Here is a 13,574-nt window from a genome sequence, read left to right as displayed (position 1 = left end):
TACATAAGAACATAAGCAGTGCCTCCGCCGGGTCAGACCACAGGTCCATCCCGCCCAGCAGTCCGCTCCCGCGGCGGCCCAAACAGGTCACGACCTGTCTGTATCACCAGAAGGGGCTCCCTTGCCACCTTGGTTTCTCATTTAAGTCCTGTCTTCCTATCGAGGTCCTAACCCTCCGGTCTTGCACATGCACGACCTGGTTTGGTTTCTATACTCATTACCTGGTTAGCTTTCTATACTTGTGTTACATCCCAGCTCCTCCCTCAGTATCCCACGATCCCTTTATCCCTCAGGAATCTGTCCAATCCCTGTTTGAATCCCTGTACCGTACTCTGCCTGATCACTTCCTCCGGTAGCTCATTCCAAGTGTCCACGACCCTTTGGGTGAAAAAAAACTTCCTTGCATTTGTTTTGAACCTATCTCCCTTCAGTTTCTCCGAATGCCCCCTCGTACTTGTTGTCCCCTTCAGTCTGAAGAATCTGTCCCTATCCACCCTCTCTATGCCCCTCATGATCTTGAAGGTCTCTATCATATCTCCCCTGAGCCTCCTTTTTTCCAGAGAGAAGAGCCCCAGCCTATCCAACCTCTCGGCGTATGGGCAGTGTTCCAGCCCTTTTACCATTTTCGTTGCTCTCCTTTGGACTCTCTCAAGTACCGCCATGTCCTTCTTGAGGTGCGGCGACCAATTTTGGTTGTGAACAGTCTATCATGTTTGTTACATTTTGTTAAAGTTTGCGAATTTTAATGTGGATGTTCTCGCTGCAATCCGCTTAGGTTTACAGCGGAATAAGAATTTTTCAAATAAATAAACTCATATTGGCAGTGGGGGAAGAATACCAAATAAGCATTATTGACCATAACATTTATGGAGTGAGGTGCACCCCAACCTAGACCCATGGTTTGTTTCTTCCTGCTACTATTAACTTAAATACTATTATGTAATTTCATTCTTCAAATGTGCTAGGATCTGGAGATATTGTACAGCCCTGTCCTGGCTGAGAAGAGCCAATACTGCTAGTAGTCTTCTGCGCTGAATTGTCATTGCGCTTAGTTATCTTGCGCTAAATTGTCTTGCGCTGAGTTGTCGCTGCGCTCAATTGTCTTGCGCTGAAATGTCTTGCGCTCGGTTGTCTTTGCGCTTACTTGTCTTGCGCTGAGTTGTCTGCGTGATTTTGTCTGCGCGCGGTTGTCTTGCGCGCTTTTGACCCGTCACCTTCTGGGATACTGAGGACGACCTAGCGAGAGGTAGAGAGAGGACTGGAATCGGTATAAAGGGATAAAGACTGTCCTTTTCTCAGACTACTTCAACTGAAATGATGAAGTTGACAAGAGAGAGGAAATTAGAATTTTCAGGGACGCGTGTAAATAGGTGGTGATTAGTTGAAATGGCCAATCAAAACAAAGAAAAAACCGCAGACAAGGGTACAAGATGCAGGCTAGGTTTATTAAAAAAAATATATATATATATATATTGCGGCTAATGTCACCACCTTTATACAAACCAGGGGACCCAAAACGGTCCGTGTTTCGGTTAACATTCCTTCATCAGGAGTCCCTAGTTTGTAAAGGTCTCAAAGCAAACCGCAACAAAAGTAAACGTGGGCCTGTAGGACACCAAAGTGAATCGCCGAGAAAGTCTCTCCGTAGAAAAGGTGACGGGCATGTAAATCTGCCTCCTGCATATTCATTAGGGATATCTTGAAACCCCGGCCGACTGGGGTTCCCCAGGACAGGTTTAAGAACCACTGCTCTATAAACGGTGATTTTGCGCTCAATTGTCACACTAGAATTGGTGCTTAGCGCCCAGGGTTTTTTTTTTTAATGCCTAACTTTTAGCGTTGCTTATAGACGTTACCCCTTAACCCTCACCTCTAGTAGCTGTGATAATGTTTGACACATTTTTCCCACTATTAAATATACGAGGACAAGACACTTCTGCAGTATTCCGGTCCTCGGGGTTTGGATTTCCTACTCCATCCACAAAGGGAGTTGGAGCTTCCCCCCTCACCTGTTTGGGACTAGGTTTGCTGTTTTTAGGAATATATTTTTCACCGTTTATTTTACCATATCCGATTACCCCAGTATTGTGACATTATTTTATAGATCTCTCTTTTTAGATTTTATTCTCAGTTTTTTTTTTGTTGAAGCCCTGTGGGGACTATTTCGTTCTAATATTTGATTCTGGGAGAAAAAAAATCCCCTGGAGTCTTTATAGTTTGTGACATCTTTGAAAAGACTAGCACATTACATTACATTAGGGACTTCTATTCCGCCTATACCTTGCAGTTCAAGGCGGATTACAAAAGAGCTAACTGGACATTTCCAGTGAAGTTATAACAGTTTTGGGGGGTTGTTTTTTTGGGGGGGTTACAAGGGAGGAGAGGTACCTGGATTAATTCCGGAAGAACTTGCAAATTGGATATTAAATTGACTGTACGTTACTGTGTGATATAACAAATACATTACAGTTAGAGTACAAATAAGATTACGTTACATTTCAGGAAACTGAATACTTGGTTGGTGTTTTGGGGAGGAAGAGATTATTTAAGTGGAGGTTTTGGGGGAGAATTTATCTAGGAGGAGGGGGAAGGGTTGGGTTAAGATATCTGGATAAATTTTTTGAAAAGTAGGGTTTTGATTTCTTTTCGAAAAGTTATGAGGTCGCCCGTTGCCGTCAACAGGTTGGAGGTGGAGTGGTTAAGTTTTGCTGCTTGCGTCGCCAGAAGGTTATCAAACATCTTTTTGCGCTGAGTGCCCTTGAGTGGAGGGAAGGCAAAAGGCTTCGGAGTTCTTCTTTGTCTTGAGGTGAGGATCTGGTTTAGGCGGTTGTTTAGATAGGGGCACTTTTGAGATCACTTAGGCCACATGTAAAGAAAAGGTTTGTGAGGTCTGGAAAGCTCAGGTATTTATCTTATGTGTTGGCACTCTAAGAGCTACAATTAAAGGGGCACATTTTCAGCTGCTGCCTTTACTGTCTTAACTTTAGGGCCAGCACTAGGATCTACTTTGCACCTACAGCCCAGTGCTTGGTCCAAACTTTCTATTTAGTGCAAACTAGAGAATGACACGGGGAAAAAATCTGTCCCCGTCACCGCCCCGTCACCGGCCCACCATCCTCTGCACCGCCCCGTCACCGCCGATCCCTTCACCGCCCCGTCACCGTCACCGCCATCCCTTTCACCGCCCCGTCACCGCCACTGCCATCCCATTCACCGCCCCGTCACCGTCCCCGCTGCATCCATATAAGCCTTTTTCCTTTCACTCCCTCCTTCCAGTTTGAGCCGGGAACACTAGCGATCGCACGGTCCCCGCGGCCACTACCTGCCTGCCCGGTCGATCCTGGTGTTTGGCCGGCTCTCTCCCTTCTCCTCACCTTGGTTTGTGGGTTTTCTTTTTCGGCAACCTGCGCGCTTTCCCAGGGAGCCGCACACGCGCGGCTGCTCAGTGTTCGATCTTCTGCTCTGCTGCAACTTCCTGTTTCCGGTTGCGTCAGAGCAGAAGATCGAGGCTGGGCAGCGGCGGGTGTGCGCGGCTCTCTGGTAGCGTGCGGGTCGCCGAGGAGGAGGATCTGCGGACTGGGGTGAGGAGAGGGGAGAGAGCTGGCTGGACACTGGAATCGATTGGGCGGGCGGGTGTGAGCTGCGGGGACCGCGCGATCCTTCATGCCTCACTGCGGGGGACAAGACCATTCACCGCCCCGCGGGCGGTGAATGGCCTTGTCCCCGTTGCCGCAGCGACTGCGTTTTCGGCGGGTGACCCGCGGCTAAAATGCGGTGGCCGCGGGTAAACCGCCACCGTGTCATTCTCTAGTGCAAACTCCCTGTAGGGTTTAATTATTGCACTATGCAATCACTCCATTTCCTGACAGAACTTTGCTAAGCCTGCCTTCTACTTCTCTCTAACCAGGATTCTCAAGAAAACCACATTATAAACCGACGGGGCACCGTCGCGTTCGTTCTTGTAGCGAATTCAAAAGCGCGAGTCATTCTCAAAAAAACAATTGCGCATGTCAATGAGGTTGGTCGGACAGTCGCGAAGATTTGCTAAATTCGCATGCATCGAGTCGCTGCTGATAGTGGATTGGCACGTGCGCAGGAAAGAGGCGGGAATGTGCTCGTGCGCCGGGAAAGCAACGCAATAAGCACAGCGTGAGCAGTTCGTGTTGCAGAGCCCAGCGTGACCATAAAGCAAGAAAGGAAGGGATAGGAGGAGAGAAGCAACGTCCGCTTTTAACAAGCGCGCCTAAAACATACCTTTCTCTCCCCAAAACTACTATAGTTCAGGTAAATCTTGTAATTTTTTTCTTTTTTGTATATAAATGTTTAAGTATTTCAAAATACACGGGACGACAACGCCCCTAAGGGAACACCAGCAGAAATAAAAAGGCTAATGGCAACATACTCAACGATGTACAATGGTGAACAATATCAACCCAACACCCACCAGTCAGCCCCACCCATTCCCCCCCTCCTATTACACAGCTAACCGACCAGAAAGTCCCACTTCCACCCAAAAGAAATTCCCCACAAGAATACAGCCCTACCACCAGATTCCAGCATCCCATCAGACCACACCATCCAACCTACCTCCCAGAACCAACCCCCCACCCCCTCCCCAAATCATGTCAACCTCTAAACTGCAAGTCCGGAGTGATGGGAGAGGGCCCTCCAGTCGATGTAGCTGGACCAAACTTTCCAATAGAGTGCCATCCGCATGTAGTGCAAGGCGGTTAATTTACACATCAGATGTACATAATCCAAGCACTAAATCAACACTTGGGCGATCCGGCAGCTTTGCTGTACGCCAGCAGGACGCCAAAGCCACCCTAGCCAAAGTGGTAATTTGTTTTTAATGTAAAATTTTATCATGAACCACAGCCAGAAACGCATAAGACGCGGGTATCATACATGGGCTCAAGAGACGTGCTTTTACCTCTCCCACGAAAAAAAAAATAACTACAGTTTATGAGAATCATGTAACTTATTATTTTTTTTTTCATTAACCAATGCTAGGAAGTTTTTCTTCACCCAACGAGTGATGGACATCTGGAATGCGCTTCCAGAGGGCGTGATAGGACAGAGTACGGTATTAGGGTTCAAGAAGGGATTGGACAATTTTCTGAAGGAAAAGGGGATAGAGGGGTATAGATAGAGGATTACTACACTGGTCCCGGACCTGTTGGGCTGCCATGCTCTTAGAAAATGGCTCGGCGATTTTCAATAATCCACCGGAGTGCTCATTTCAATATTGAAGAGCCCATTTGCAGGTCATTGTCGGAGACTGCCAGAAAGCTCGCTAAAGACAGAGAATCTGTTTTGATAATCTGCCACTGAAATGCATGCAGGCTAAACCATCGGAAAACAGTTTAGCGATGGCGTTAAAGTTTTGAGAATCTGGCCCTCTGTCTCTCTTCCTGTAAATCCTCTATCTTGACCCATTAAGAGATTAGTATCTTGCGGTTGCCTCTTCTTTCCTTGGCTGTTTCTTCTTATTTTAAAAGCTATTATGTTGTGGTTACACTGGGAGGGAAGTGGGAACGGCTCCATTTCTGGGACATCATTTCCAGTCAGGACCAGATGGAACTAAAACTCAATCACCACTGTAATCTGAGACCCATCTAACTGCTATAGGAAGGGTGAAAGCTCTTTTGGGCCAGATTTGATCTTTGGGCTGTAATTTGTCCACCTTAGGACTTTCCAACTTCTTGCCCTGATTTTTAATTTAATTGTATTTAACAACACTCCACTTAGCCCAAATATAATTGGTTCAAGGCCTAAGAACACAATTTCTCACAGCAGTATTAACATTTTCCCTACACAATCAAGAGTATTACAAACATGTTGAGAGAAAATCACATTTGCTATAATATCTCTCAAATAAAAAAAGTTTACAATTGCTTTCTAAATCTAAGTCCCAGATCCAACACTCTTCCTCGTAAGATAAGAGCTTAAAAGGGCAGAGTAAATAGTGGATAGTAGAATGAAACCAAGGTTTCTAGCCTCCTCTGACATAATTGAAGTACTCCAAAATCAACAGGTCCCAACAACCATGCAACTCGTAGAACTATCTGGAAGCGTGATTGATACACAATCAGCAGCTGTTTTTAAGGCGACTACCAACAACGGCGCCAGATAGAGAATCTGGGCCTTAATAGAGATCACATAAGCACATAAGCGTTGCCTCTGCCAAGTCAGACCATAGGTCCATCATGCCCAGCAGTCCGCTCCCACGGCGGCCCCCCAGGTCAATGACCTGTAGTGATCTATTTCTCAAGAGCATTTTGTCTTGTATAGTAACCCTCTAATTGTACCCCTGGATTCCCTTACCCTTTAGGAACTCGTCCAATCCCTTTTTGAAACCCAAAACCGTACTCTGCTCAACCACCCCCTCTGGAAGCGCATTCCAGGTGTCCACCACCCTCTGGGTGAAGAAGAACTTCCTAGCATTTGTTCTGAACCTATCTTCCCTTCAATTTTTTTTGAGTGCCCTCTAGTTTTTGTTGCCCCCGCCAGTCTGAAAAATCTGTCTCTCTCTACCTTCACTATACCCTTCATGATCTTATAAGTTTCTATCATATCCCCTCTTAAGTCTCTGCTTTTCCAGGGAAAAGAGCCCCAACTTCTCCAGCCTCTCAGCATACGAGAGGTTTTCCATGCCCTTTATCATTTTTGTCGCTCTTCTCTGGACCCTCTCGAGTATCGCCATATCTTTCTTTAGGTACGGCGACCAGTACTGGACGCAGTACTCCAGATGCGGTCGCACCATTGCCCTGTACAGCGGGAGGATAACTTCCTTGGTTCTGGTAGTGATGCCTTTTTTTGATAATGCCCAACATTCTGTTCGCCTTTTTTGAAGCCGCTGCGCATTGTGCTGCCGGTTTCATTGTTTTATCCACCAAAACCCCCAAGTCCTTTTCTAGGTTGCCTTTTCCCAATGTCATCCCCCCCCCCCCATCGTGTAGTTGTACATCAGGTTCCCTTTCCCTATGTACATAACTTTACATTTCTCCACATTAAAACTCATCTGCCATTTATCTGCCCACTCACCTATTAAAACAAATGATTTCCAGTTACTCTGGGAGAGGTGGCGGTAGGGGTAATTGGGGTTGCTAAGTGTGATTATCAAAAACTTAGGGTAATGCCCGGAGCCCTGCAAATTACCTGAGAGGGCTCAAAGCTGAAACTCCACCTACGGTGTGCAATATCCTCGCACCAGCTCTGCCACTGTTACATATAAACTAGCAGTGAAAAAGATAGCTCTTGCTGTAAGATATTTGGCAGAATCTGTGATGGAAATGAATGAATTCTGTCATTCTGTTTTCAGTTTCTCATGCTTCCGTTGGAAAACTTTTTGTCTCATGCCACGGATTAAGGCAGCGGAACCCGCCACGGTCGTATGGTCCTGAATAATACGATTTCCGACACTCGTCGAGATCAAGGCATTTCCTTTCAAATTCCTCCGGCCAGCCTTCTGCAGTGCTCAGCAAAAGAAACAGCCTTTGCTTCCTTCTGTTTCCAATCTTTTCTTAAGGCGAAAACGAATCGGGAAGCCAGCTGCACACACGTCTGCCAGAAACAACGCCGAGAACACGAGCGGGCTCATCTGTCTCCTGCAGAGAGGGCTGTGCCACACACCCTGGCTTAAATTTTGTAACGTACGCTAACGCAATAAATGACAGCAGACAAAGACCTACACATCCATCCCGTCTGCCCACGAAGATGGCCAGAGACGCACCCACCACTCTGTGCAGGCTGTGGTCATTCATGCTTAAACACAGGTCGGCAATTTGCCATCATGCCAACCACATATGTAACCAATAACAGTATATTTAAGATGTCTTCCCTCCTTCTTGAGTTGGACGGCAGCCTCGCTCACAGCGTAGGACCAGAAAGTGATCTACATCGTCATCTGTCTTGACAGGGCTGCAAATTGTAGAAGTCTTGCCCACCATCGGTCTTAGTTCCCCAGTACTGGAGTAATATTACCCTTGCCTAAGTTCTGCCATGAAAACAAAACAACCCAAAAATCTCATTTGTGGAACGTCTAGAAAGCAATTCTATACCAGTTGCCCGATGCGCTTATTCTATAGAAATAAGTAGATGCCTACTTCCCTTTATACTAGCCTGACAAGTGCAATGCTTATAATTTAATCATGATATCCAATTCAAAAGTACAGATAATTCACTTATTTAATTGCGTAAAATTTCAATTCATCCAAATCAATAGTAACACCACTCGATATATTATTGATCTTGGATCGCAGCGATGCACCTTAACCCTTTCAGGACCATAAGGATCGTAGGCCAATTTTTGTGGTTTTGACGACATTTTTATGGTAAAAAGGGCTTGCAGATGCCAAAAAATTGATTTTTTTTTGTGAAATATCATTATTTTTTTTAAAAAAAAATCACACTTCTGGCTTATGGACAGTGTGGCAAGTGAATCTTCTCGTCAATCTGGCAACGACGCTAATGAATGAATGTCGGAACCAGTTTGTTTACATAAAGGCAGTATCCTATGGAATCCGTACATATCAAATTTAGAACTGTAGACTATCCCAATCAAAATTGATAGGATTTTAAAGTTATGGGACAAATATGTCCCTTGGTCCTGAAAGGGTTAATAACGTTCAAAGTTTCGTCTCCTCAATCCATTTATATTTCATTCTGTAATAGAAATCAGGCATGCGAGCGCTCCCACCATTCTTAGAAATAAGTTTTAAAGAAATAAATATGAAAAACGGAGCCAATTTTTATTCATCGGTCAGAGTAGTCATTTCCCCGACATGCAGCATGTTTCGCTCCTGCTGTCTCAAGGTAGGCTTCCCCCTTATTCAAATTGCCGCAGCTATTCTGCTCCATTTCAATGCTTTAATCGTGAGCACTTAGGGCCGCCATAGAACTGGTGCAAATGTTTGCACCTAAATTATAAAACTCTATAATTTACCCACGTAATTGAGATCCCAGCCTAAGCTTCATCCAGATTCCACCACTATCAAAATACATACCATCACGTTTAGGGACATTTTATAGAAAAGCGGGTGGCCAAAATCTTGGCATTTACACAAATATGTGCTGGTATCCTGGCACTTGTGTATTTGGTGCCTAATTGTTGGCTCCCACGTGCTAGAATTAACCCCCAACCGTGCATCTGTTAACGTAACAAATGCCTGTAAATATCCTTTCTGTATTACTGCAGCCTCCTTTTCCGATCTTCTTAAAACACTCTCTCTTTGCCACAGAAGGGCATACTATCTCTTAAAGTCCAAAGAGTTTGGATTTTCCATATTGCACCTTTCTACTATTTGTCAGAAAGTGTGCACCCAGTTACATTATGGCCAAACCCTGTTTTTAAAACCCTTCTTCCCGGTTCAACTTTCAGTAGCTTGTGCCGTGCTCGCTTTTTCCTGCCTGGATGAAATGCCTACCTGGGGTTCTGATATCAGTCGACTCGGCAGTGTCACTTTCTTTACATTCATTTCAGAGGGTCCGGCCAAAACCACTGTCTCCTTAGAAATTACGAAGAATGAAGAGGGTTTGTTCATCTAATCTAATCTAATCTAATCCTTAGGTTTGTATACCGCATCATCTCCACGTTCGTAGAGCTCGACGCGGTTTACAGTAGGAGAAATAGGAAGGAACTACAACAGAGGGTTAGAGGTAGAAGTGTGAAGAAAATTTAGAGGACTTGGGATGCCAAGATATAAGAGTTTCCTTGATTCCTAAGTTGGAGGGAGACTTACATTTTTTGAGAAAAGCCACTCAACTGGTGGAATTACAGCATGATGCCTTCTTAATCCCCCAGTGTAGGTCTGGGACCTTCCAGTCCAAGGTGATAAAAAAGAAACAAACTTCAACGCAAAAAAACTGGCTATGTTACAGAAGGGAAAAAAAACACCGGAGAACAGCATTGATAATGTCAGGATAGCTCCAGTTGATTATTCTACGCATTAACTGGAAAGAGAGATCTTCAGGTACCAAGACAAGCAGTCCCAGACCAAGACACTATGGAAGAAAGATGCAAAAATATTCTCCATTGTTTTAAAAGGAAATTTCGAGACCATCTTGATAAATTGCCTGTATACTCGTAGGTAGCCACATCAACTCCAGAAGAAAGCAAGCTCTATTTGCCATCATGCAAATAAAAACATAAGAATTGTTGCTGCTGGGTCAGACCAGTGGTCCATCATGCCCAGCAGTCCGCTCACGTGGCGGCCCTTTGGTCAAAGACCAGTGTCCTAACTGAGATTATAGCTTTACCTACGTACGTTCTGGTTCAGCAGGAACTTGTCTAACTTTATCTCGAATCCTATGACAAGTGCTGGCAATATATTTGACACTGAGATCTTACTCCCTTACGGTTCGTAGACAACACCGCGAAAAACAAAGGTGCGCGCCGACAACTGAGCGCAAGACGGAGGCGCGCGCCGTAGAAAATTACAGTTTTTAGGGGCTCCGACGGGGGTTTTTGTTGGGGAGCCCCCCCCCCAGTTTACTTAATAGAGATCGCGCCGGCGTTGGGGGGATTTGGGGGGTTGTAACCCCCCCACATTTTACTGTAAACTTAACTTTTTCGCGAAAAACAGGGAAAAAGTTAAGTTTTCAGTAAATTGTGGGGGGTTACAAACTTACAACCCCCCAAGCCCCCCCCAACGCCCCTACAACGCGGCGCGGTCTCTATTAAATAAAGAGCCCTAAAAACAGTAATTTTCTGCAGTGTGCGCCTCCGCGCTGCGCTCAATTGTCTGCGCACGCCTTTGTCCCGGCGTGCTTTTGACCTGACACCCTCCCTTACACCTTGGATTTTTACTGTCATAGTAGGGGCACAACTCGCCCATATGAAAACAGTGCCCCCCCCCTCAGAATAATAAAGGATTTCCTGAGGAAAACACCCTGCATTTTAGAAAAAGTGCTAGCTGAATATTATTTCTCCCTAATTTTTTTGCACTTTTTAAAACAATTTTTTTTTTTATTGGCAGCCTAGCAGAGCAATTTTTTGCTAAACTAAAAAAAGAGAGAGGGGATCTTGATTTTATTTGGTTCAGCTCTATCTGTTTAAATCGAGCTGCTTTAACGGAGAGAGCAACGCACTCCAGGGTATCCAAACCAGAGAAAACGGCTAGTTTCTTTCCTGCAGAATGGAAACCCCCCCCCCCCCCATTCTCTGCACCGTGGGAACCTTTTTGGGGATGCTGCAATCTCCCTGGCAAAGACCTCGCTGCCTATCCTATCTGCTCACGGCTGAGCCTTCTTGAGCCCTTCCATCAAAGCTGAAGATAAAAAGATGTTGTTTTTTTACATTAACCACCACCTCGGGTTCTCTGATACAGTCCTGGGGGCAAGTAGTTTTAAATCCTCCCAGGGCACTGCTGGTTGCCCCAAGTTCCAAAGACGGGGAGCAAGTGCAATCGGCAAGGGCCATGTCTGCAGCTAATGCAGCTGCTGTAGAAGGAAGACAAGAGGCAACACCTGTATTATTTGTAATCCAGCTGTGCGTGCAAGCTCATTTACCTGAGATAAAATGTTCTCCTGATTGTCAGCCTCGTTCTCCAGGATTTCTTCGTCTACCTGCCCTGCTGCCTCAGTTGGCTGCTGCCCCGGGGTCTGCCCTGTAGGTGTTGCCCTGTCTTCGGCGTAGGCTGAGCCCCAGCTCAAGGGGGCACTGCAGGTGAGGAGTAGCAGCAGGGGGCAAAGAGCCCTCATGGCCCACAGTCGGCTGCCCAAGGAAGGGGGTCGTCCCTCTTCCCAAAAGAAGAATCCTCTTCTCCAAGCGATCCTGTGCCTGCTTAGCAAGAGACGGTCAGGATCTGAAGCGGACACCCAAAGTCACCACCTGCATCTTCGGCAGATCTGCCTTTGCACCGCTGGAAACTCAAGATGCTGGTGAAAAAAAAAAGCTGTCGGAGGGGAAGGCACAGTAGGGGCTGTGGCCACTTCCCTCCAGAGCCTGGAAAGGGTCGGGATCAAGTGGTGCTGGGCTGCAAGAGACGTGTCTGTGGTAGGAGGGGAGGAGGAAGAGAGGATTCGGCTCCACAGCGGAAGCTTATTGGAATGGATCTCTTCAACATTTAGGCAGGGAGGAGTTTGCACTGTGCTTGGCTCAGACGTTTGTGCATGGGGAGCTGCAGAAAGGAGAGAGAGTCTGCAGTTCCTATGAGGTGAAAGGTTCAGAGAGCTCTTGAAGGGGGGAAATTGGGCACTTAAGTTCCCGGCAGAGGGAAAGCTGTTTCCAAGCTTCTGTAAGGTCGAATTTCTACATTGTGGAGGAAAGGAGCTGTAAAGTGGGGAGGGGGAGGGGGGGGAATGGAAAAAACTTGCTTGTGCAAAATTTACAACCGGCCACTTAAATTAAGGTCGGTCAGCAAGATGTTGAAACTGGCGCGTAGAATTTCCCCCCTAATATTCTATCTGCTTTTTCTGCCCATCCTAGCAGCAGAAATTCATCCCCTCCAGTCCTTCCTCTGTGCTCTCCGACTGCAGCCCCTTTGCCTTAATTCCCTCTCTAGTGACCCCCTTCATTGTCACACCCTCCTCAGCTGCTGAATTAAAAGTAGAACAGACCCGTAGCGATACCAGGGGGCCGCTGAAAAGTTCTGAGCCCAATCAAGAAGAGAATGATATGGAGCCAAGAAACTTACAAGTTATTCCACACTTCTCTTTTCAATGAGGCAAATGCATCTAGCACATGGGCACAAGTATAGGGAAACCAAGCCACAGTGACATCACCAATGAGGTTGGCTCTTAGGCATTGGTGGAATGAGGCATTATGACATCACAATATGATTTGATTTTGATTTTGATTTGATTTTATTTTATATGAGGGACCACTGAAAAGTTCTGAGCCCAATCAAGAAGAGAATGATGTGGAGCCATGAAACTTACAAGTTATTCCACACTTTTCATTTCAATGAGGCAAATGCATCTAGCACATGGGCACAAGTATAGGGAAACCAAGCCACAGTGACATCACCAATGAGGTTGGCTCTTAGGCATTGGTGGAATGAGGCATTATGACATCACAATACGAGGGGCCACTGAAAAGTTCTCAGCCCAATCAAGAAGAGAATGATATGGAGCCAAGAAACTTACAAGTTATTCCACACTTTTCATTTCAATGAGGCAAATGCATCTAGCACATGGGCACAAGTATAGGGAAACCAAGCCACAGTGACATCACCAATGAGGTTGGCTCTTAGGCATTGGTTGAATGAGGCATTATGACATCACAATATGAGGGACCACTGAAAAGTTCTGAGCCCAATCAAGAAGAGAATGATGTGGAGCCAAGAAACTTACAAGTTATTCCACACTTTTTTTTTTTTTTTCAATGATACCCATGAAATGAAACGAAAAGTGTCAAAAAAAAAAAAAAAAAGTGGACTAACTTGTAAGCTTCATGGCTCCACATCATTCTCTTCTTGGTCGGGCTGAGAACTCTTCAGCTGTCCCTCGTATTGTGATGTCATAATGCCTCATTCCACCAATGCCTAAGAGCCAACCTCATTGGTGATGTCACTGTGGCTTGGTTTCCCTATACTTGTGCCCATGTGCTAGATGCATTTGCCTCATTGAAA

The 13,574-nt window shown here is 45.8% G+C and overlaps 1 protein-coding gene and 1 long non-coding RNA gene across 2 annotated transcripts in view; one reads left to right on the top strand and one right to left on the bottom strand.

Annotated features, from left to right (window-relative positions):
- The window catches only part of OLFML2B (olfactomedin like 2B), a 57,255-nt gene extending 45,378 nt beyond the window's left edge, over positions 1-11,877 (bottom strand). Inside the window, exon 1 of the mRNA XM_033959969.1 lies at positions 11,512-11,877. Coding sequence (XP_033815860.1) covers positions 11,512-11,703 — 192 coding nt within the window. The 5' untranslated portion in view covers positions 11,704-11,877. The remainder of the gene's footprint in view (positions 1-11,511) is intronic.
- LOC117367439 overlaps positions 1-13,574 on the top strand; it is a 65,223-nt gene that overhangs the window by 25,415 nt on the left and 26,234 nt on the right. The window lies entirely within an intron of this gene.

This window comes from Geotrypetes seraphini, chromosome 10 (assembly GCF_902459505.1).
Source record: "Geotrypetes seraphini chromosome 10, aGeoSer1.1, whole genome shotgun sequence".
Taxonomy (NCBI): Eukaryota; Metazoa; Chordata; class Amphibia; order Gymnophiona; family Dermophiidae; genus Geotrypetes; species Geotrypetes seraphini.
Note: the sequence above shows the minus strand (reverse complement) of the source record. Positions and strands in the feature narration are given on the sequence as shown.